At 41.4% G+C, this 20,956-nt stretch overlaps 1 protein-coding gene across 1 annotated transcript in view; it reads left to right on the top strand.

Moving 5' to 3' along the window:
- The window catches only part of ASPM (assembly factor for spindle microtubules), a 65,093-nt gene that overhangs the window by 26,986 nt on the left and 17,151 nt on the right, over window positions 1-20,956 (top strand). The window contains exons 9-17 of the mRNA XM_047755220.1: window positions 802-932; window positions 1,455-1,630; window positions 4,852-4,997; window positions 5,087-5,172; window positions 6,134-6,355; window positions 7,945-8,152; window positions 8,257-8,399; window positions 8,517-8,645; window positions 15,522-15,716. Of these exons, the coding sequence (XP_047611176.1) occupies window positions 802-932; window positions 1,455-1,630; window positions 4,852-4,997; window positions 5,087-5,172; window positions 6,134-6,355; window positions 7,945-8,152; window positions 8,257-8,399; window positions 8,517-8,645; window positions 15,522-15,716 (1,436 nt within the window). The remainder of the gene's footprint in view (window positions 1-801; window positions 933-1,454; window positions 1,631-4,851; window positions 4,998-5,086; window positions 5,173-6,133; window positions 6,356-7,944; window positions 8,153-8,256; window positions 8,400-8,516; window positions 8,646-15,521; window positions 15,717-20,956) is intronic.

Here is a 20,956-nt window from a genome sequence, read left to right as displayed (position 1 = left end):
CGTGTTAGTAGAAAACTTTAAGGTAAAACTTGTAACTTTTGCTTTTTTAATTATAGTTGATTTACAATATTATATAAGTTTCAGGCATACAACTTAATGATTCACAATTTTTAAAGGTTAATTCCATTTGTACTTATTACAAAATATTGGCTCTGTTCCCTGTGTTGTATAATATATCCTTGTACTTGGGAGTTCCCGTTGTGGCTCAGTGGTTAATGAATCCGACTAGGAACCATGAGGTTGCGGGTTCAATCCCTGCCCTTGCTCAGTGGGTTAAGGATCCAGCGTTGCTGTGAGCTGTGGTGTAGGTCGCAGACCCAGCTGGGATCCCACGTTGCTATGGCTGTGGTGTAGGCCAGCGGCTATGGTTCCGATTAAAAAGAGAAGGAGATAAATATAAGGAGTTTTATATTCTGGAATAAAGAATTACAAAATAATTTGACTTTAAAATATAAGATATATCTCAAGGTCCCTTAGTAGGAACGTGTAGACTAAGACCACAGCAGAATGAAAAAATATTTGGTGTGGGTTCCATCCCTGGCCTTGCTCAGTGGGTCGGGGGACAGGTGTTGCCCTGAGCTGCAGTGTAGGTCACAGACAAGCGACTGGGATCCCGTGTTGCTATGGTTGTAGCCTGGCATCTGTAGCTCCACTTCAACCCCTAGCCTGGGAACTTCCATATGCCACGAATATGGCCCCAAAAAGCAAAAAAAAAAAAGAGAAAAAAATATTTCAAAACCAAATTAAATTTTTGTGTTGCACAGATTAACTTGCTTTGCTTTTTTTGGTACTTTATTTCAGGACACGAAGAATCTTTGTCAAAGTTTACATTGAAAAAGCTGTTACTGTTGGTTTGTTTCCTTGATTATGCTAAAATCTCCAGACTTATTGACCATGATCCTTGTCTCTTCTGTAAAGATGCTAAATTCAAGGTACTGTTTTCATTTTATATTTTAAGCTTTATAGTTTGCACATAAGACTTTTGCTTGCTTTTATTGAATTCTTTTCTCCTTAGAAAAAGTGAGGTTTCCAAAAGGCAGCACTTTGGAATAGAATAGGAATCCCTACCTACTGTGTCCTGTTAACTCTAACCCTGCCTCCCTGGTTGACTTTTCACCAGCACATCATCCTGTGCTCACTCTGACTTGAAAATGAATGAAACTGTGTATCTGAGGAATTAATTTTGGGGAAAACGTCTTTCCTGAGTTAGTATGTTATCAGATTAATGTTAATCTTTAGAGTATATTATTAAGTATGAGCATCTTCTTATAAAATCTTAAGTTGGAAATTCATGAGGTTTGCATTGTTACTGTATGAAAGGAAACTGACCATCTTTTTGTACTGCTCTTAATTTTACTTCATTTCTATATGCACAGAATGATTTGAAGAATTTGTTTTTATTGTAAACAAAAATGACAGTATGCAATATATTACCTGCCACTCGTTTCTCCTAGGCTAGTAAGGAAATTCTTCTGGCTTTTTCACGAGACTTCCTAGGTGGTGAAGGTGACCTTTCTCGCCACCTGAGCTTCCTGGGGTTACCTGTGAACCACGTTCAGACACCTTTTGATGAATTTGACTTTGCTGTTACAAATCTTGCTATAGACTTGCAGTGCGGAGTACGTCTTGTGTGAGTATAAGAAATGGAGTCATTTTTGCTCAGTGGCACAGACTAAAATTTTCTAGGGGTTCCTGTTGTGGCTTAGCAGGTTAAGAATCCGAATGGTATCCATGAGGATGCAGGTTCAATCCCCGACCTCACTCAGTAGGTTAAGAATCTGGCACTGCCGCAGCGGAGGTGTAGGTCACAGATGGGGCTCAGATCCCATGCTGCTGTGGCTGTGGTGTAGGCCTATAGCTGCAGCTCCTATTTGGCCCCTGGCCTGGGAACTTCCATATGCTGCAGGTGAGGCCCTAAAAAGCAAACAATAAATAAAATTTTCTGGAAAACACTTTTTTCAGTACATGCACAATCATTCTTGCTCCTTTGTGTAATGGAATAAATCTTTTAAAATGTCAGGATAAGTATGGGGAAATGGTGTTAAGTTTAAGCCCTGAAATGTGTCTCCTACGCACATTTTTCCTCCCTATTGGCAGGTGTCAGGCTCTGAGAGTAGAAACCACTGATGCCCCAGAGTAGGAGTTGGGGAAAGCATGGAACTCATTAAATTGTCAAATGTTTAAGCAACATTTCATGTCAGAGTGCTGCGTCCATCACTGAGCCCATGTTAACCCTGCTTTCTCTGTGAGGAAGAGCAAGACGGAGACAGAGTGGCTTGCCTGAGTTGGACGGGTGGGGGCGGGGGGGGGCTGCATCTGATCACGTGGTGTTAACTCGCTAACCAATGGGAGTCCTCAGCCTTGGCTTTGGCATGACTCCCGTGAGTTAGCAGAGCCGGTTTTGGAAGGCACGGCCTTTGACCTGGACTGCGTAGGGCTTCTTGAAGACACGGGTCTGGGAGGCCTTTGTCTTGTTTCTAGGGCACTCTCTAGTTTATATTACGTTCGAGCTTTGAGAGGAAGGGATCCCCAGATCTCTGTGAATTCCCAGCTCTTCAAAGGCAGCGTACATGCCCTGGTTCCCTTCTAAATTAAAGTTCCATGGACCCTTTTTTCTTTTCTGACCCTATATTCTCACATCAAGGTGTAACAGGCCTTAGAGCTCCCTCTCACTTGAGTAATTCCCACATAGGCTAGAGCCTTTGCTGAAAATGTTTTTCATACTATTTTTGTATTTAATTTGATCACTTCATAAATCCAAGCCATCACATCTGTTTTCTGGCCATTAGAAATTCACATTTTTAGACCTTTTTCACAGTCCAAGAGGAGCGGTTATTGGCTTTATGTTCAATGGAATTTTTCATGATGAAAGACATCTTTGGTTTTTTGTTTGTTCCACTTTTTTTTAAATTGAAAAATTGGGAGTTCCCGTCGTGGCGCAGTGGTTAATGAATCCGACTAGGAACAATGAGGTTGCAGGTTAGGTCCCTGCCCTTACTCAGTGGGTTAATGATCCGGCGTTGCTGTGAGCTGTGGTGTAGGTTGCAGACGCGGCTCAGATCCCGCGTTGCCGTGGCTCCGGCGTAGGCTGGCAGCTACAGCTCCGATTGGACCCCTAGCCTGGGAACCTCCATATGCCGCAGGAGTGGCCCAACAAATGGCAAAAAAGACCAAAAAAATAAATAAAAATGAAATAAATTGAGAAATTGTTGATATACAAGGTTGTGTTAATTTCTGCTATACAGCAAAGGGATTCAGTTATATGTACATATACATTATTTTTTTCGTTTTCTTTTCCATTTTGGTATATCATGGGTCGTTAAATATAGTTCCCTGTGCTGTGCAGTTGGACCTTGCTGTTTACCTCCTCTGTGTCTAACAGCTTACATCTGCTAACCCCAACCTCCCACTCCATCCCTCCCCACTGGCAACCACAAGTCTCTTCTCCATGTCTGTGAGTCTGCTTCTGTTTTATAGATAGGTTCATCTGTGCCATATTTTAGGTTCCACATATAAGTGATATCATATGATATTTGTCTTTCTCTGAAAGACATTTTTGTGCTTTTGTAGGAGTTATAATAAGGCCTTCCCGTTGGGTGTTGGGTGTTGATGCTTTGTCCTGGGTCAGGAACCAGTTAAGAGACATGATCTTGCCTATCAAGTTTCTGTTTTCTTCAGTGTCAGCACAATGATCATAAGTCTTTGAGGTCATTTGAGAATGCCTGAGGTCATTTGAGAATACCTGGGGACGGCGAATCCAGTGACCCTCTAGGTGAGGGTCAGACCAGTGTTTCAGGAATGCTCCAGGTATTGATTACATGGTTGGCCTAGGAGGATCATAGGTTACTTTCTAACCTTGAGAAATTATGGCCTGTAAACAGTTCTGTCAAATTTTAGCTATATACAGTAATTAGTTGGGACTTGCTTTTTCTGTGGAAGCAGCAATTATTGTCTAGTAGACAAAACACTGATGACTTAGGCAATACTAAGGGTTTGAATTTAAACTGGTAAAAATGTCTTTTTTTTTTTTTTGTCTTTTTGTCCTTTTAGGGCCACACTCTTGGCATATGGAAGTTTCTGGGCTAGGGGTCTGATCAGAGCTGTAGCCACCGGCCTACACCACAGCCACAGCAACACCAGATCCGAGCCAAGTCTGCAACCTACACCACAGCTCACAGCAATGCCAGATCCTTAACCCACTGAGCGAGGCCAAGGATTGAACCCGCAGCCTCATGGTTCCTAGTCGGATTCGTTTCCGCTGAGCCACAGTGAGAACTCCTGGTGTTTTGTTTTGGTAGTGCCTGCGGCATGGCCAGGGATCAAACCCACACCACAGTCACACAATGCCAGATCTTTAACCTGTCGCACCACAAGGGAACTTCCTGAGCTTTGGTTTTTTCACCTGCCAGAAATGGGATAATACCCCCTGATTGTGGGATTTGCCATCAGATCTAAAATGAGAAAAGAAAGCACACGCTTGATGTGTAGACTACAGTAGTCCCTCAATAAATGTCTGTTTTCCTTTCCCTATAGAACTCTGTTGTTCATGTGTGCGTTTGAGTATGTACACCTTATTTTTTGTTCTTACATTCTGTTCAGAGACCTTACTCCCCAGGCTTAAAATGAGAAAAAACTCCAGTCGCTAACTACAGAACAACAAAGTTTTGAGATCATGTTTTGGAGTCTTTCTAACCTAAATAAAACCTTTTAAATTGGAAGGATTGATGTGGGTGATAACTGCTTTTAAATAAAGTTCATTTTCCATGTGTTTTTATTTACGAAGTTAATTTTTCATGTATGGTTTTATTGTGCGTGTTTTTTTTTTTCATGTGAAAATTCCTTTATTGTTAGGCGAACCATGGAACTTCTCACACGAAACTGGAATCTCTCAAAGAAACTCAGGATTCCTGCAATAAGTCGTCTTCAAAAGATGCACAATGTTGATATTGTTTTTGAAATTCTTAAATCACGAGGTGTTCAGCTGAATGATGAACTTGGTAAAAATTGAGTAACAATAAAACTTTTCTTCTCACTGAAAATTGGCATGTATGTGTACTGTGCTAATGGACTGTCTTTCCATTTGCAGGAAATACAATCCTATCTAAGGATATCGTAGATAGGCACAGAGAAAAAACCCTGGCACTGCTTTGGAAGATAGCATTGACTTTTCAGGTATTGTGCATTCTGTACATTTTGTACTTTTTATCAATTTTAATATTTTTTTTATTTTGTCTTTTTAAGGTCACACCTGTGGCATATAAAAGTTCCCAGGCTAGGGGGCAAATCAGAGCTGTAGCTGCCAACCTATGCCACAGCCACAGCAGTGCTGGATTCGAGCCTCCTCTGCGACCTATGCCACAGCTCGCAGCAGTGCCGGATCCTTAACCCACTGAGCAAGTCCAGGCATTGAACCCACATCCTCATGGATACGGGTTTGTTACTGCTGAGCCACCGTAGGAACTCCCTCAATATTGATTGTAAAAAGCACTTTGCATCAATAAAGACTAACAATAGTAACTGTTACTAACCAGGCTTTATTCTGTCCCAAGAACTATGATCATTGCTTTATATATATTCCAATCAATCTTCACAACACCGCTAAAAGGAGAGGAGACTGGAATTAAGGTCACATCGCTGATCGGAAGCAGGGGTGAGATTAGAACCTAGGCTTGGCATGGAGGCAAAGAGCCGCAGATCCATGCACTTAATCAGTACACATCCCATCACTTAACGTGTAGATTGTGTTTGCCTTTAAAAAAATAACGTTGGGGAGTTCCCGTCGTGGCGCAGTGGTTAACAAATCCGACTAGGAACCATGAGGTTGCGGGTTCAATCCCTGCCCTTGCTCAGTGGGTTGACGATCCGGCGTTGCCGTGAGCTGTGGTGTAGGTCGCAGACGCGGCTCGGATCACGCGTTGCTGTGGCTCTGGCGTAGGCTGGTGGCTACGGCTCCGATTAGACTCCTAGCCTGGGAACCTCCATATGCCGCGGGAGCGGCCCAAGAAATAACAAAAAGACAAAAAAAATAAATAAAAAATTAAAAAATAATAATGTTGGTAGAAGACTTCAGCTTCTGTGGGTCAAAAATAGTATATGAAAAATTAAACATACCTACCCTCTTTTTGTTTTTCAGGTGGAGATTTCCCTTAATTTAGATCAGTTAAAGGAAGAAATTGACTTTTTAAAGCGCACGCAGAGTTTGAAGAAAACAATGTTTGCACTGTCGTGCCGTTCTGATGCTGTTATCAGTAAGAAAAAGGATAAGAGGCATAGTGGTCACTTCGAACAGTATAGTGAAAGCATAAAGCTACTGATGGATTGGGTAAATGCTGTCTGCAGCTTCTACAATAAAAAAGTAAGCTCTTTGTTTTAGCCCAGTTTCTTCTTCTTTTATTTATTGGAGTAGAGTTGACTGAGAAAGTTGTGTTAGTTTCAGGTGTGCAGAGAGTACATCAGTCTCACAGGTACATAGATCCTTTCTTTTTCAAATTCTTTTCCCAGATGGGTTATTACACAAGCCCAGTTTCTTTAAATTAATTCCAGTTAAAGTCAATGAAACGTAATGCATAAAATGTTTTCTTTAATTTCTTGAATAATGTAGTTGATTTATTTATGTAAGCAAACTTTTCCTCTAATGAGTGAGGGTACTGTCACATACTTAGTTTCATCTAATCTGTCACCAATGTAAATGCTTGATTATTTTATGTATCACTAAAGGAAAAAAAAAAGAAAAAGCCCTAGTTGGGAGTCTTAATGGGAGATGTTTGCATTGAACTGGGGTGCCAAAGGCTCATGCCCTTAATTTAAGAGTGAATGCAAGTAAACCCACTGTGCAGAAGGGGACTTTGGAGAACCTCGTCCCACTGGGTTCTTTAAGTTGTGTCTAAGCTGTGTCTTTCATAATCATTTGTTGGATTGATAGTGTGTTTCTGTATGAAATGTACACTTAAGTGCTGATGAATGAAAATAAATTGTCCTGACAGGCACGAATAAAGAATAAAATACCCACTAAGGAATATAAAACAGGAAAAATGATGTGACGCACTGATACGATGCACATGTTACTAAATGTCCTCCCCTGCCGTATGTTGAGCATCATTAGTAGAAAAACTGTCAAATATATGGACAAATTCTGTGGTATAATTTGATACTGGAGAGCTATGCAGGCTCTAGAGAAGACCGCCTCTGTGCCTTTTTCCTGATGGCTGGCGCTGCTGCCGCCCCCCAGCTTTCCTGGCTCTGCAGACCCATTACTGCAGTCACTGCCTCTGTCTTCACACGACTTTCTGCCCAGGTGCCTGTCTCTCTGTCTCCTTTTCTCATAAGGGCACCAGTTACGTTGGATTAAGAGCCCGTCTTATTCCAGGGTTATCTTAACTATTTACATCTGCCGTGACCCCATAAACAGATGAGATCATATTCTGAGACACTGGGAAGGACATGAATTTTCGAAGAACACTTTCCAGCCCAGAACAATGATATAATCATGTTCTGTTTTTGGAGTAGCTAATGTTTTAATAGGTGAGAAGATGGCTATGAATGTGAAATTTTATGAGGTGCTACTGGAAATCACTGTGATAGTCTTAGCTATTCAAATGAAACACAGACAACAAAACCATGGGCATCTATATTCCCATCTCAACACAGTTCATTCATTTTCCTTTTTTTTTTTTCATATTTTTAGGGCTGCACCCATGACATATGGTGGTCCCCAGGCTAGGGGTCAAATCAGAGCTGCAGCTGCCAGCCTACACCACAGCCGAAGCAATGCTTGATCCGAGCCACATATGTGACCTACACCACAGTTCACGGCAACACCGGATCCTTAATCCACTGAGTGAGGCCAGGGATCCAAACTTTGTCCTCATGGAAGCTAGTCAGATTCGTTTCCACTGAGCCAGGACAGGAACTCCAGTTCATTCTTTTTCTGCTATTTCCAACCAGGTGGAGAATTTTACAGTGTCTTTCTCAGACGGCCGTGTGTTATGTTACCTGATCCACCACTATCACCCTTGCTACGTGCCCCTGGACGCGATATGTCAGCGTACTACGCAGACCGTGGAGTGTACGCAGACCGGCTCCGTGGTGTTAAACTCCTCCTCTGAATCTGAGGAGAGCTCTCTGGATTTGTCTCTTAAAGCACTTGATCCTGGTGAGTCCCTTTTGGTGGATTAACTTTTCCAATTTTCTCATCAGCCCGTCTGATTTCTGGCCAAAGATTTCTCACCTGATCCCTCTCTTTTACTTGCATTTCAGAAAATACTTCAGAACTATACAAAGAACTCCTAGAAAATGAAAAGAAAAATTTTCAACTGGTTAGATCGGCAGTTAGAGACCTTGGTGGAATCCCTGCTATGATTCATCACTCAGATATGTCAAATACCATTCCTGACGAAAAGGCAAGTGAAAGGTCCTTGACCAGTAGCAGCTATTAATAATCAGGCTCAGATGGTGGGAATTTGTATATTCTCTGACTCATGAGAACTTCTGTTTTCACCTTTTATGGTATCTCTTAGGTGGTTATTACCTACTTGTCGTTTCTTTGTGCAAGGCTTTTGGATCTTCGTAAAGAAACCAGAGCTGCTCGACTCATACAAACAACTTGGAGAAAATATAAGCTAAAAAAAGATCTCAAACACCACCAGGTATTCCTCCAAAATGAAAACACCGTAACATAAATTGTAATTTAAGTCAACTGATTGATTCTTGATCTCATTTTTACCTCTCACCAATGTAGGAAATTAAGGAGAGGATTTTCAGAATCATGTGTGTTTTGAGTTGGGGATGAATATCTCTCCCTCACTCCTGATGTTTCCTTCTTTTGATGTTTGTTCCAGCCTCTGTCCACCCTTTCACTTTGTCTGGTCCAGGGGAAGTGGAATAACTTATCCACGTTTTAAATTTGTGAAAAGTAAACTGGGGGTGTCTGCCTTAGCTCTTCCCTTCATGCTGGACTCTGGGAGGCTTGACCTCTAGCAGCACTGCTTGGCCCTGGTGTCACCTGTCTGATTCTGCAGTCCAATTAGCCAGCTCATTATGTCTGCCCTGAAACTGCCTTCCAGATTATCCTTTGTTAGTCTAAAATGGTACTTTGGTTTCCATCATTTTATTTCTCAAAATACTTAGGACCTGGGCACAGGGAGAAAGAGGTGATTTACTGTTTCCCTTTGTCACCTCAATAGTGTGCATATTTGCCTTAACATAGAATAGGTGTTTTCTTGAGTTCTGAGAAAAATGTCATTTTTAATAGTCTGAGGGAGTTCCTGCCATGGCTCAGCAGTTACAAGCTCAGCTAGGATCCATGAGGATGCAGGTTCGATCCCTGGCCTCGCTCAGTGGGTCAAGGATCTGGCGTTGCCATGAACTGTGGTGGAGGTCGCAGACATGTCTCAGATCTGGCGTTGCTGTGGCTGTAATGTAGGCCAACAGCTATAGCTCCGATTGGACCCCTAGCCTGGGAACTTCCATATGCCATGGTGTGGCAAGAAAGAAAGAGAGAGAGAGAGGAAAAGGAAAGGAAGGAAGGAAGGAAGAAAAAGAAAGAAAAGAAAGGAAGGAAAGAAAGAGAAGAGAAGAAAGAGAAGGAAGGAAGGAAAGAAAGAAACAAAATAAGAAAATCTGAGAAGTGGTCTCCTGGATCAAATTGAACAAACTACTTGAACCCTCTTATCTCCCTACTCTTCCCACTAATAATGGTGTATTTATTTAGAATAATCAAAATAAAAGCAGCAGCCTGATCAAATAGTTCAGAAATGCTTTTCACCCAAGATTGCTCCTCAGTTTGAATCATGGCACATTTGTGATAAAGTTCTCAGTAGCTGTACAGGAGCTAAACATTGGCAGCTCTTAAAAGCACCCTGTGTTCTCTCACACCGAGGCTGACCTGGCGATGACACTAACAAATAATTTGCCCTGGCCCCACTCAGTCTTGATAGTGACTTTTGGAACTAGGCAGTGGCTTACACTCACGAGCCGTCCCCTCTGCTACCGTGCATTCTCTGTGCCTTCTTTTCCCATCATCTTCCCAAGTTTTGCCTCCTTGCCCACATTTCTTTGGAGGATAACTTGGTACTTCTGGAAGCTTCTAGAATTGTTTTAAGAACTTTTTCAGGAAAAACACCTTCGTGGCTGGTCCTTAAATTATTCTATTAACTTGAGGGTTCCCATTGTGCCTCAGTGGATTAAGGACCCAATGTTGTCTCTGCGAGGATGTGGGTTCAATCCCTGGCCTCACGTGGTAGGTTAAGGATCCCCAGCCTTGCCAGAAGCTGCGGCGTAGGTCACAGATGCGCCTTGGATCTGATGTTGTTGGAGCCGTGGCTCCAATTCCACCCCTAGTCTTCAAACTTCCATGTGCTGTGGGTGTGGCCCGAAGAAAGAAAAAAAAAAAATTTCATTAATTCTTTTTATATGGCATTAAATGAGAGATTTAAGATTTTTTTTTAAAGTATGAATTATATTTTTTTGGTAATGAAATCTGCTTTTCTCCTCAGTGTAGTCTTGTATTAATCACATGTCAATTATAGAAAATTCTTAGCTTTTTCCTCACAAGATCCCTTTTCTTGATTTATTTCTTTGGTCCAAGTATTGGAGATTTCCTTTTTTTGAAAACCACTGCTTCCCTCCTTTCTGCAGGTGTCCACGCTCCTTTTCTTAGACAATTATACTAAAGATCCATATGTACCATTTCCTTTACATTTTGAACATTACACTGGTTCACATCATATTCTTTTTTTTTTTTTTTTTTTTTTTTTTTAGGGCCACACATGCAGCATATGGAGGTTCCCAGGCTGGGGTCCAATCGGATCTGTAGCCACTGGCCTACACCACAGCCACAGCAACGTCAGATCCAAGTCACATCTGTGACCTGCACCACAGCTCATGGCAATGCCAGATCCTTAGCCCACTGAGTGAGGCCAGGGATCGAATTCATGTCCTCATGGATGCTAGTTGGGTTCGTTAACTGCTGAGCCATGATCGGAACTCTCACTTCGTATTCTTATAGGAATATTATAAGCTAGGAAGCATGTAAGCGTTACCTTGAGGTAGCTGTTTTCCAGGTTTTATATTTTCTTTGCTATTGTTGTAATTAATATAAACTATCCATTGAGAATAAAATGGTTCAACCTCTTAAAGTGATAGAGAAGCAGGAGTCCCCGTTGCGGCTTAGCGGGTTAGGAATCCAACATATTGTCCATGAAGATTTGGGTTCGAGCCCTGCCTTGCTCAGTGGCTTAAGGATCCAGCATTGCTGCTAGATGTGGTGTAGGTCACGGATGCAGCTAGGATCCTGTGTTGCCATGGCTGTGGCATAGGCTGCAGCTCCAATTCAGCCCCTAGCCTAGGAACTTCCATATGTTGCAGGTGTGGCCTGAAAAAAAAAAGGAAAGAAAAGAAACTGAAAAAAAAAAAAAAAAAAGGAGTTCCCGTTGTGGCGCAGTGGTTAACAAATCCGACTAGGAACCGTGAGGTTGCAGGTTCGGTCCCTGCCCTTGCTCAGTGGGTTAACGATCTGGCGTTGCCGTGAGCTGTGGTGTAGGTCGCAGATGCGGCTCGGATCCTGCGTTGCCGTGGCTCTGGCGTAGGCCGGTGGCTACAGCTCCAATTCGATCCCTAGCCTGGGAACCTCCATATGCCGCGGGAGCGGCCCAAAGAAATAGCAAAAAGACAAAAAAAAAAAAATTAAGGTGATAGAAAAGCATTGACTAATGGCTCAAATTCCCTGATGAATGAAGCAGGCTTCTCCAAGGGTCCTTGACACATTGTACCCTTAGTTCTTCCTGAATGATTCGGCCCCAGCTCCCGAGCAAAGTAAATCCTCAAGTGCGGCCCATATCCAAAGCAAAATAAAAATAAGCTGGTAACAGGTTGGCTCAGCTACAGTGTAGGATTATAAACGACGACACACAATCTGACTTAAGATGTTGTGACCGTGGACCTGGGAACTTTTGCCATTGGTTTATCTAAGTTTTCAAATAGTTGCTAGTTTTTGTAATATATTTTGCTCTTTGGATGTATTTCCTTTGTTCCTGTAGCTTCTTTAACATCACATACAGTTGTTCCATGCTGATTTGCTTGAGATTGAGATCTACAAACTTACATTTCATTTATGTCAACCGATTGTATCCAAAACCACCCTGGTCCTTAGAGCTTTCTATTCAAATACTACTTTGGAACTGCATCATGTTATTTTTTTTTTTTTAAGCTCTTAAGTGTAGTCTTTTTTTTTTTTTCCCCTTGAAATTTTTTTTTTTAATTGTGGTAAAGAATTACATATCATACAATGTGCCATCTTAACTGTTTTGAAGTTATTCACAGTGTTTGGTTTAGGTTATTTGTAGTTCTTAAGTTACCAGACACTCCCACTTGATAGTGTTAAGTATATTTACGTTGCTAGGAAACAGACCTCCAGAAATTTTTTAAGCTTGGAGAACTAAATGTCTGTACTTGTTAAACAGGAACTTTTCATTTCCTCCTCCCCATGGGCCTGGTGACCACCTTTCTACGCTCTATGACTCTGACCCCTTTAGATACCTAATATAAGTGGAATCAGACAGTATTTGCCCTTGTGTGCTTGGCTTCTTTCACTTAGAATGTGCCTTCGAGGTTCACCCAGGTGGTAGCCTGTAGCAGGATTTCCTTCATTTTTTAAGGCTGCAGAGTTATCTATTCCACGGTGTGTTTATACCACATTTTGTTTATCCGTTTATCCTTCATTGGACTTTTTGGCTCCATCTCTAGGCTTTTGTGAATAATACTGCTGTGAACTGGGGTGTACAAACCCAGTTTTCAGTTCTTTTGGATATCTACCTGGAAATGATGTTGCTGGATCATATGGTAAATGCTATTTTTAATTTTTTTAGGAACCACCATACAGTCTTCCACAGCAGTAACTGTGGGTTGTGTTTTATAATCCCACCAACAGAGCACAAAGATTTCAGCTTTTCCACTACCTGCCAACACTTTGTTCCTTTCTTTTCTTTTCTTTTTTTATGTCTTTTTGCCATTTCTTGGTCCGCTCCCGTGGCATATGGAGGTTCCCAGGCTAGGGGTCCAATCGGAGCTGTAGCCACGCCAGAGCCACAGCAACACGGGATCCAAGCTGAGTCTGCAACCTACACCACAGCTCCTGGCAACGCCAGATCGTTAACCTACTGAGCAAGGCCAGGGACCGAACCTGCAACCTCATGGTTCTTAGTCGGATTCGTTAACCACTTTGCCACGACGGGAATTCCTTTCTTTCTTTCTTTCTTTTTTGGTCTTCTTAGGGCCACACCTGCAGCATATGGAAGTTCCCAGGCTAGGGCTCGAATCAGAGCTGTAGCCACCAACCTATGCCAGAGCCACAGCAACACCAGATCCAAGCCGTGTCTGTGACCTGTACCACAGCTCCCAGCAATGCTGGATCCTTAACCCACGGAGTGAGGCCAGGGATCAAACCCGCATCCTCACGGATGCTGGTTGGGTTTGTTAACCACTGAGTCACGACAGAAACTCCCGACGCTTATTTTCTTTTTGTTCATTTCTAATAGTTTAGCAATATCTCTCTGTGGTTCGGGTTTACATCTCTCTGATGATGTGTTGTTGAGCATCTTTTCATATGCTGGTTGGCCATCTGTCATTTGGAGAAATGTCTATTCATTTGCCCATATTTTAATAGGGTAATTTGATTTTTTGTTGTTGAGTTGTAGGAGTTTTTATATATTCTAGATATAATTTCCTTATTAGATATATTATTTGCAATTTTTTTTCAAATATACAGGCTTCCTTTTCATTCAGTTGATTATATCCTTTGATGAACGAGATTTTCTAAGTTTGGTGTAATCCCATTTGTCTTTTTTGCTTTTGTGCTTGTGCTTTTGGTGTCATAGCTAATAAGTCATTGCTAAATCCAGTGTTAATGAAATTTTACCCTATGTTTTTACTAAGAATTTTTTACTTTTGAATTGAATGTTTAGGACTTTAATCTATTCTGAGTTAATACATGTACATTCTGTAAGATAAGGGTCCAACATGACTCTTTGGTAAGTGGGTATACAAACACCAGTTTCCACAACACCATTTGTTGAAGAGTCCATCCTTTACCCATTGAGTGGTCTTGGCACCCTTGCAAAAGGGCATTTACCCAGTAATGTGGGGGGGGGGTTATTTCTAGGCTGTCTATCCTGTTCCATTGATCCATATATCTGTCTTTATGCTGGTACCACACAGTTTGGTTATTATAGCTTTGTGATATGTGTCAGAGAGTGTGTTTAACTTGGATCTTCACAGCCTTAAAGGCCATAGGCTTCACAGGGGCACTGACAATGATGTTTGATGGCATAATCAACTTGCTAGACATAACTCCTCAGCCTAATTTTAGTCTTTCTCACTCAGAGGAGTGATCCAATATATGCCCCCCCCCCCTTTCCTTAGTATCTGTTTCAACCCATCAGTCCCTTCTTCCTGTTGGAATAGCAGTTTGATCCCCTCCATAGATATGTTCTCATACTGTGCAGTTTCCATCCACAGGTACCAACACTGGTGATATCAAGTAATAAGTAGGATATACAGTTAAGCCCTGTAGAGCCCACCCTTGGAGCAACACAAAGGACTGTCAGACATGCTGTCAGTCATTCCTTCCCACTAGAGGGATCATTTGCGTCATCATCTCCAGTTCAGACAAGCTGAAGGTTGAGTGTAGCCCTGAGGAGTATAGCAGAGCGACGAAGAGCACGCACTCCGAAGCCAGACCCCCTGTCCAACCCCAGCCGTCCTCCCGGTGGACTGACTGTCCGCTTGACCTCTCTGCCTCGGTCCCCTCGTGGCTGTGGGAGCAGTACCTGTTCACCTGAGTTAGATGAGTCATTCATGAGGTGTTTAGCATGGTGCCTCACACCTAGTGTTTAATATGTTATTATTCAGAGTAGTTCATTATTAGAAGTAAGAAACGGAGATGTGCAGGGCACTGGCGTGGCCTCTTTGGCCACCAGCGCCACTGGGCAGCCCTGGCACCACATCACACAGGGTGTTCTGTGCCCTTAAAGCCACCATCTATTCTGTGGTAAAGGAGGGTATTTGCCTCTCCCTCTTTGCAAATTCCTTTTTTTCAAATTGTAGCAAGGCAATGCTACATTATACTCGAAAGAATTTTTTTATTTTATGGTCTCTTTTTTCGTCCTATGAATCCATCCCTTTCTCACAAATGAAGCTTGAATTCCCTGGACCATGATGAGACACACACCACATTTAATTTTCCTGTATATTGATTACTGAGCATCTGTGAGAAATCAAACATGTCTATGATCATTATCTTAGGACGGTATTTCCTAGGAATCTTTGTTTCATTATATAAATATATCTGCAGGTCTACCTATCTGCTATTTCAGCATGCCCGGAAGTATCTACAATCCAAAGATGAGCATAGTTTACAATAAGTCTGGGAGGTGTTTTACTTCCAGGGTCAACTTGATTTATATTTAACAGATGATTTTCTTACATATCTCAAGTGATTAAGTGTTTAAATCATTTTTTTTTTCCAGAAGAGAGATAAAGCTGCAAGAATCATTCAGTCAGCTGTAATCACTTTTCTAACTAAACGACGATTAAAAAAGGAGGTTAACGCAGCAGTGGTCATTCAGAAAAACTGGCGAAGAATCCTAGCACAGAGAAAATTATTAATGTTAAAAAAAGAAAAACTAGAAAAAGTTCAAAATCAATCAGCATCTGTTATTCAGGTATGGTGGTCTGAATTTTTGAATTTACAAAGGTTTTAATGTCATTTTAAGAATGTAATATACAAAGTTTTAAATTATCATATTATTTTAGGTGTCTGTAGTTTATCTGGTACATAACTTTAACAAATATTTGGTGCCTCCCAACTACATGTAAAGCTCTGTGTTCAGCATGAGGGTCAAACAAATTGAATGCCTCCTCTGCTCCAAAGGAGCGAGGAGTCTGATTCTGTCTGCCTTGCTGTCTTTGCTCACTTAGAGGTTTGCAGTCTTCCACCCCATGGGTCACGCAGGGTTACCGTTCCCCTCTAGCCTGTGTGCCCTTCAACCCAGCCACGCTCTCGTTGTCATCTCTGCCATCAGTCCCAGAAGCTTCTCGTGGGGGGTAAGTGTGCACATCTTCCTCTCCAGCCCACCCAGTTGGCACACACAGGGAATATTTCTTATCATCAGTTTACACAATGCCTATGTTATTTTTCTATTTAGTAGAAAAACTATTTAACATAGCTGCTTTACATAATGGACCTACTCCTTACATCTGTAAGTTTTTGGTGTTAAATTCTATTTTAGTAACATCAGAGAAGTATGCCATTTAAATTTACCCTGTGTTCACACCATTGACACTTTCGTCTATTTTATAAATTTGGAGATTTTTGTTTCTGGCTCCTACCACTGAAAATGAGAGATTCTTAATAAATTATCTTTTTTTGTACTTTGCCTTAATGTGAAATATTATATCCATAGAAATTTGCACATCTGTCACCTCAGAGAGTGAAATAATACAGTCCTAGGCCGAGTTCCTGGATCACACGAGTCGAAACACCTTTCATTGCTCACCAGTCTTCATTGCTACTGCGATAGAATCCCTCCCGTGGGGATGGGGGGGGGAAGAGTTCCCGTTGTGGCTCAGTGTTTACCATGAGGTTGTGGGTTCGATCCCTGGCCTTGCTCAGTGGGTTAAGGATCCGGCATTGCCGTGAGCTGTGGTGTAGGTTGCAGACGCGGCTCGGATCCTGCCTTGCTGTGGCTCTGGTATAGGCCGGCAGCTACAGCTCCAATTGGACTCCTAGCCTGGGAACCTCCATATGCCGCAGGAGCGGCCCAAGAAATGGCAAAAAAAGACAAAAAAAAAAAAAGAATCCCTCCCATGAGACAGAGAGAGGTTATGGAGTTAGTGTTGGGTTGCCAGAGTTCTAGATTCAGATTTTTATGTGACGCCAACTTCTATTAAAACCTAATTGAGCTGTATAGTTGGTATGCCCGGAAGTAAACATATCTAAGATGTATGGCTTGGCAAGCTTTAATCTGCATGAGCCCACGGGATCACCATCATAACATTCACTCCCGTGTAGACATCCTGGCATCTCCCTAGGCCCCCAGGCAATGGCCACTTTCTTTCACACTGAATTAGTTTGTGTTTTCTAGACTTTTTTTTTTTTTTTTTTGTCTTTGTTGTTGTTGTTGCTATTTCTTGGGCCGCTCCCGCAGCATATGGAGGTTCCCAGGCTAGGGGTCGAATCGGAGCTATAGCCACCGGCCTACGCCAGAGCAGGATCCGAGCCGTGTCTTCAACCTACACCACAGCTCACGGCAACGCCGGATCCTTAACCCACTGAGCAAGGGCAGGGACCGAACCCACAACCTCATGGTTCCTAGTCGGATTCGTTAACCACTGCGCCACGACGGGAACTCCAATTTTCTAGACTTCTTTCTCCAGAAAATAATACTTTTTGGACGTACCTGCATTTGACTGTGTACGCATTCATTTGTGCATGAATACACAGGTACACTTACTGTGAAAATGTTGAGAAAATTCTTTATATGAACATACAGTTTCATAGTCTAAAACGAATGATCCTTTTGCATTCCCATGGACAGTATGGGAGTTTTGTTCACTTTCCAATTATATATATTCTTTGAGAAAATGTTCTTTTATTAATAACTGAGAAGAGAATAAATGTGTTGAAACATGGAAAAAAGGAATTTGCACAAAACACAAACATAGAGCCTAATGGTTTTTCCCTAAAGTAAATACCTATGTAACCACAACCTAGGTCAAGAAATAGAATATTGCCAGCCTCTCAGAAGCCATTTCTCAATCAATCAATTCCCCAAGCCCAACCCAAGGTAACCACTATCCTAATAAATGCTAAGCATGCCTTTTTTCTATGCATCTTCCTTAAACCAATATAATATCATTTTGCCTGTTATTTAAATTTTACATAGATGGGTCCAGACAGCGTAAGTTTTTTTTTAATTTATTTTTTATTTTTTTAATTTTTTCAACTTATTTTTGGATATTGCATATTCTTATGTTTATTCTTTTTTTAATACTTTTTTTCCTACTGTCCAGCGTGTATACATTCTTCTTTTCTCCCATTATCAAGCTCCATCATAAGTGACTAGACATAGTTCCCAGTGCTACACAGCAGGATCTCATTGCTAATCCATTCCAAAGGCAGTAGTTTGCATCTATTAACACCAAGCTCCCAGTCCATCCCACTCCCTCCCCCTCCCCCTTGGCAACCCCAAGGCTATTCTCCAAGTCCATGAGTTTCTTTTCTGTGAAAAGATTCATCTGCACTGTATATTAGATTCCAGATATATAAGTGATATCATATGGTATTTGTCTTTCTCTTTTTGACTTTCTTCACTCAGTATGAGAGTTTCTAGTTCCATCCATGTTGCTGCAAATGGCGTTATTTTGTTCTTTTTTCTGGCTGAGTGGTATTCCATTGTGTATATGTACCACATCGTCCTAATCCAGTCACCTGCCAGTGGACATTGGGTTTGATCCCATGTCCTGGCTATTGTGAATAGTGCTGCAATGAACATGCGGGTACATGTGTCTTTTTTAAGGAAAGTTTTGTCCGGATATATGCCCAAGAGTGGGATTGCTGGGTCATATGGTAGTTCTATATATAGTTTTCTAAGGTGCCTCCATACCAGCTTACATTCCCACCAACAGTGCAGGAGGGTTCCCTTTTCTCCACACCCCCTCCAGCATTTGTTATCTGTGGACATATGAATGATGGCCATTCTGACTGGTGTGAGGTGATATCCCATGATAGTTTTGATTTGCATTTCTCTAATAATCAGGGATGTTGAGCATTTTTTCATGTGCTTGTTGGCCATCTGTATATCTTCCTTGGCAGACAGCGTAAATTATTTTCTTCAACATAGAACTTGTGGGTTTTTATCAGTGGTGTTGAGTGTTACTGTGAGTTAACTTTCATTTTATCATATCCTGCAACTTAGTTACTGTCCTGCTGTTGATGGACATCTGGCTTTCTGCTTTTGAGCTGTTACGACTAAAGCTCTTATGAATTGCCTTTTTCTGTGAAATACCTTCACAGTGCTCAGTATATGCCTATGAGTTGTTCATCTTAGGATATATGTGTTTCAGTTTTAGTAGATACTGCCAAGGAGTTCTGTGAGGCAGTTACAGCACCCCCAGCTATTTGGAAATTATCTCTTTAATTTTAGCCATTCTGGTCCTGGTGTAGTGATATCTTAGAATAGATTTGATCTGCATTTTCTTGATAATGAATGACATTGAACCCCCTTTCCACATTGAATATCTTCTTTTGTGGGAATTCCCATCGTAGCTCGGTGGCAATGAACCCCCCTATTATCCATGAGGATGATTCAGATTTGATCCCTGGCCTCGCTCAGTGGGTTAAGGATCTGGCATTGCTATGCACTGTGGTGTAGGTTGCAGACGCAGCTTGGACCTGGTGTTGCTGTGACTGTGGTGTAGACCGGCAGCTGCAGCTCCAATTTGACCCCTAGCCTGGGAACTTCACCTTCTCTGGGGAGGTACCTAGGAATAGGATTGCTTGATCATATGATAAACCTATGTTGGGTTTATGAGAAACTGCCAGACTGTCTTCCAAAGTGGCTGTACATTTGCACTGCCACCGGAAGTGACTGAGTTCCCGTTGCTCCTCTTCGTAATCAGTATTTGGCATCAGTGCTTCCGATTCTAATAGATGTGTATTGGTGTTTCAATTTTGCAATTCCTTGGTGCCATATGATAAGCATCTTTTCATACACTCGTTTAATCTGGTGAAGTGTTCACTTATTTTGCCCATTTAAAAAATTTTATTGCCTGTTTTTAAAAATTTCTTATTGTTGAGTTTTAAGGGTTCTTTGTATAACTGGATACAAATGCTTTATCAGATCTATATTTTGCAAATATTTCCTCTATGAGTTTGTGGCATATTTTTTTTTCTGTTAACATTATCTTTCACAAGGCAGAATCTTTAAAATTTTAATAAAGTTTGACATCAGTTTTTTTCTTCCATGGATTATACTTTTGGCATTATATCTAAAAAGCCATTGCCAAACCCTAAGTTACTTAGACATTCTAATATTATCTCCTAGAAGTTTGATGGTTTTACATTTCTCATTTAGATCTGTGATCCCTTTGAGGTAACTTTTTGTGAAAGTTTGTCAGTGTTTAAATTCATTTTTTTCTTTCATATGAATGCCCACTTCTTCCAGTACCAATTGTTGAAACAACCGTCTTTTATCCCTGCAGTTGTATTGTTTCTTTATCAAAGGTCAGTTGGCTGTGTTGCATGGGCTCCCTATTCTATTCTATGAATCTGTTTTTTCTGGGTTTTTTTTTTTTTTTTCCAGTACCACACTGTCCCAATTACTGTGGCTTTCTAATAAGTTTTAAAGTTGCATAATATTAGTCCAACTTTATTTTTCCTCATTGTCTTCCTTGCTGTTCTGGGTCTTTCACCTCACCACGTATACTTCAGAGTCAGTTTGCTGATGTCCACAAAGTAACTAGAGGAGATTTTGATTGAGATCATATTGAACCTGTGGGTCCAGGTTGGAAGAACTCACATCTTACCCAAATTGAGCCACCTTATCCATGACTGTATCTCTTGTTGAGATCTTCTCTGATGGCTCTCATCAGAGTTTGGTAGAGCCTACAGACCTTGTGCCGATTTTGTTAGATATATTTTTAAGTATTTCTTTTTTTTTTTTAATTGCTACTAATATCAAGGGCGTCACATTCTACAAATTTGCTCCATTTGCTTATTTGAGGAGTTTTTGATCATTTCTTTGAATTTTCCATATAAATGATCATGTCATCTGTGAACCTCCCCAAAAAAGTCTTCTCTCTTTCTTCTCCATCGGCGTAGGTTTTCTATCCTTTTCTTATTGGATTAGCCAGGACTTCCAGGTTTTCTATCCTTTTCTTATTGGATTAGCCAGGACTTCCA

Source organism: Phacochoerus africanus, chromosome 12, assembly GCF_016906955.1.
Source record: "Phacochoerus africanus isolate WHEZ1 chromosome 12, ROS_Pafr_v1, whole genome shotgun sequence".
Lineage (NCBI taxonomy): Eukaryota > Metazoa > Chordata > Mammalia > Artiodactyla > Suidae > Phacochoerus > Phacochoerus africanus.
This window is presented reverse-complemented; position numbering and strand designations above follow the sequence as displayed.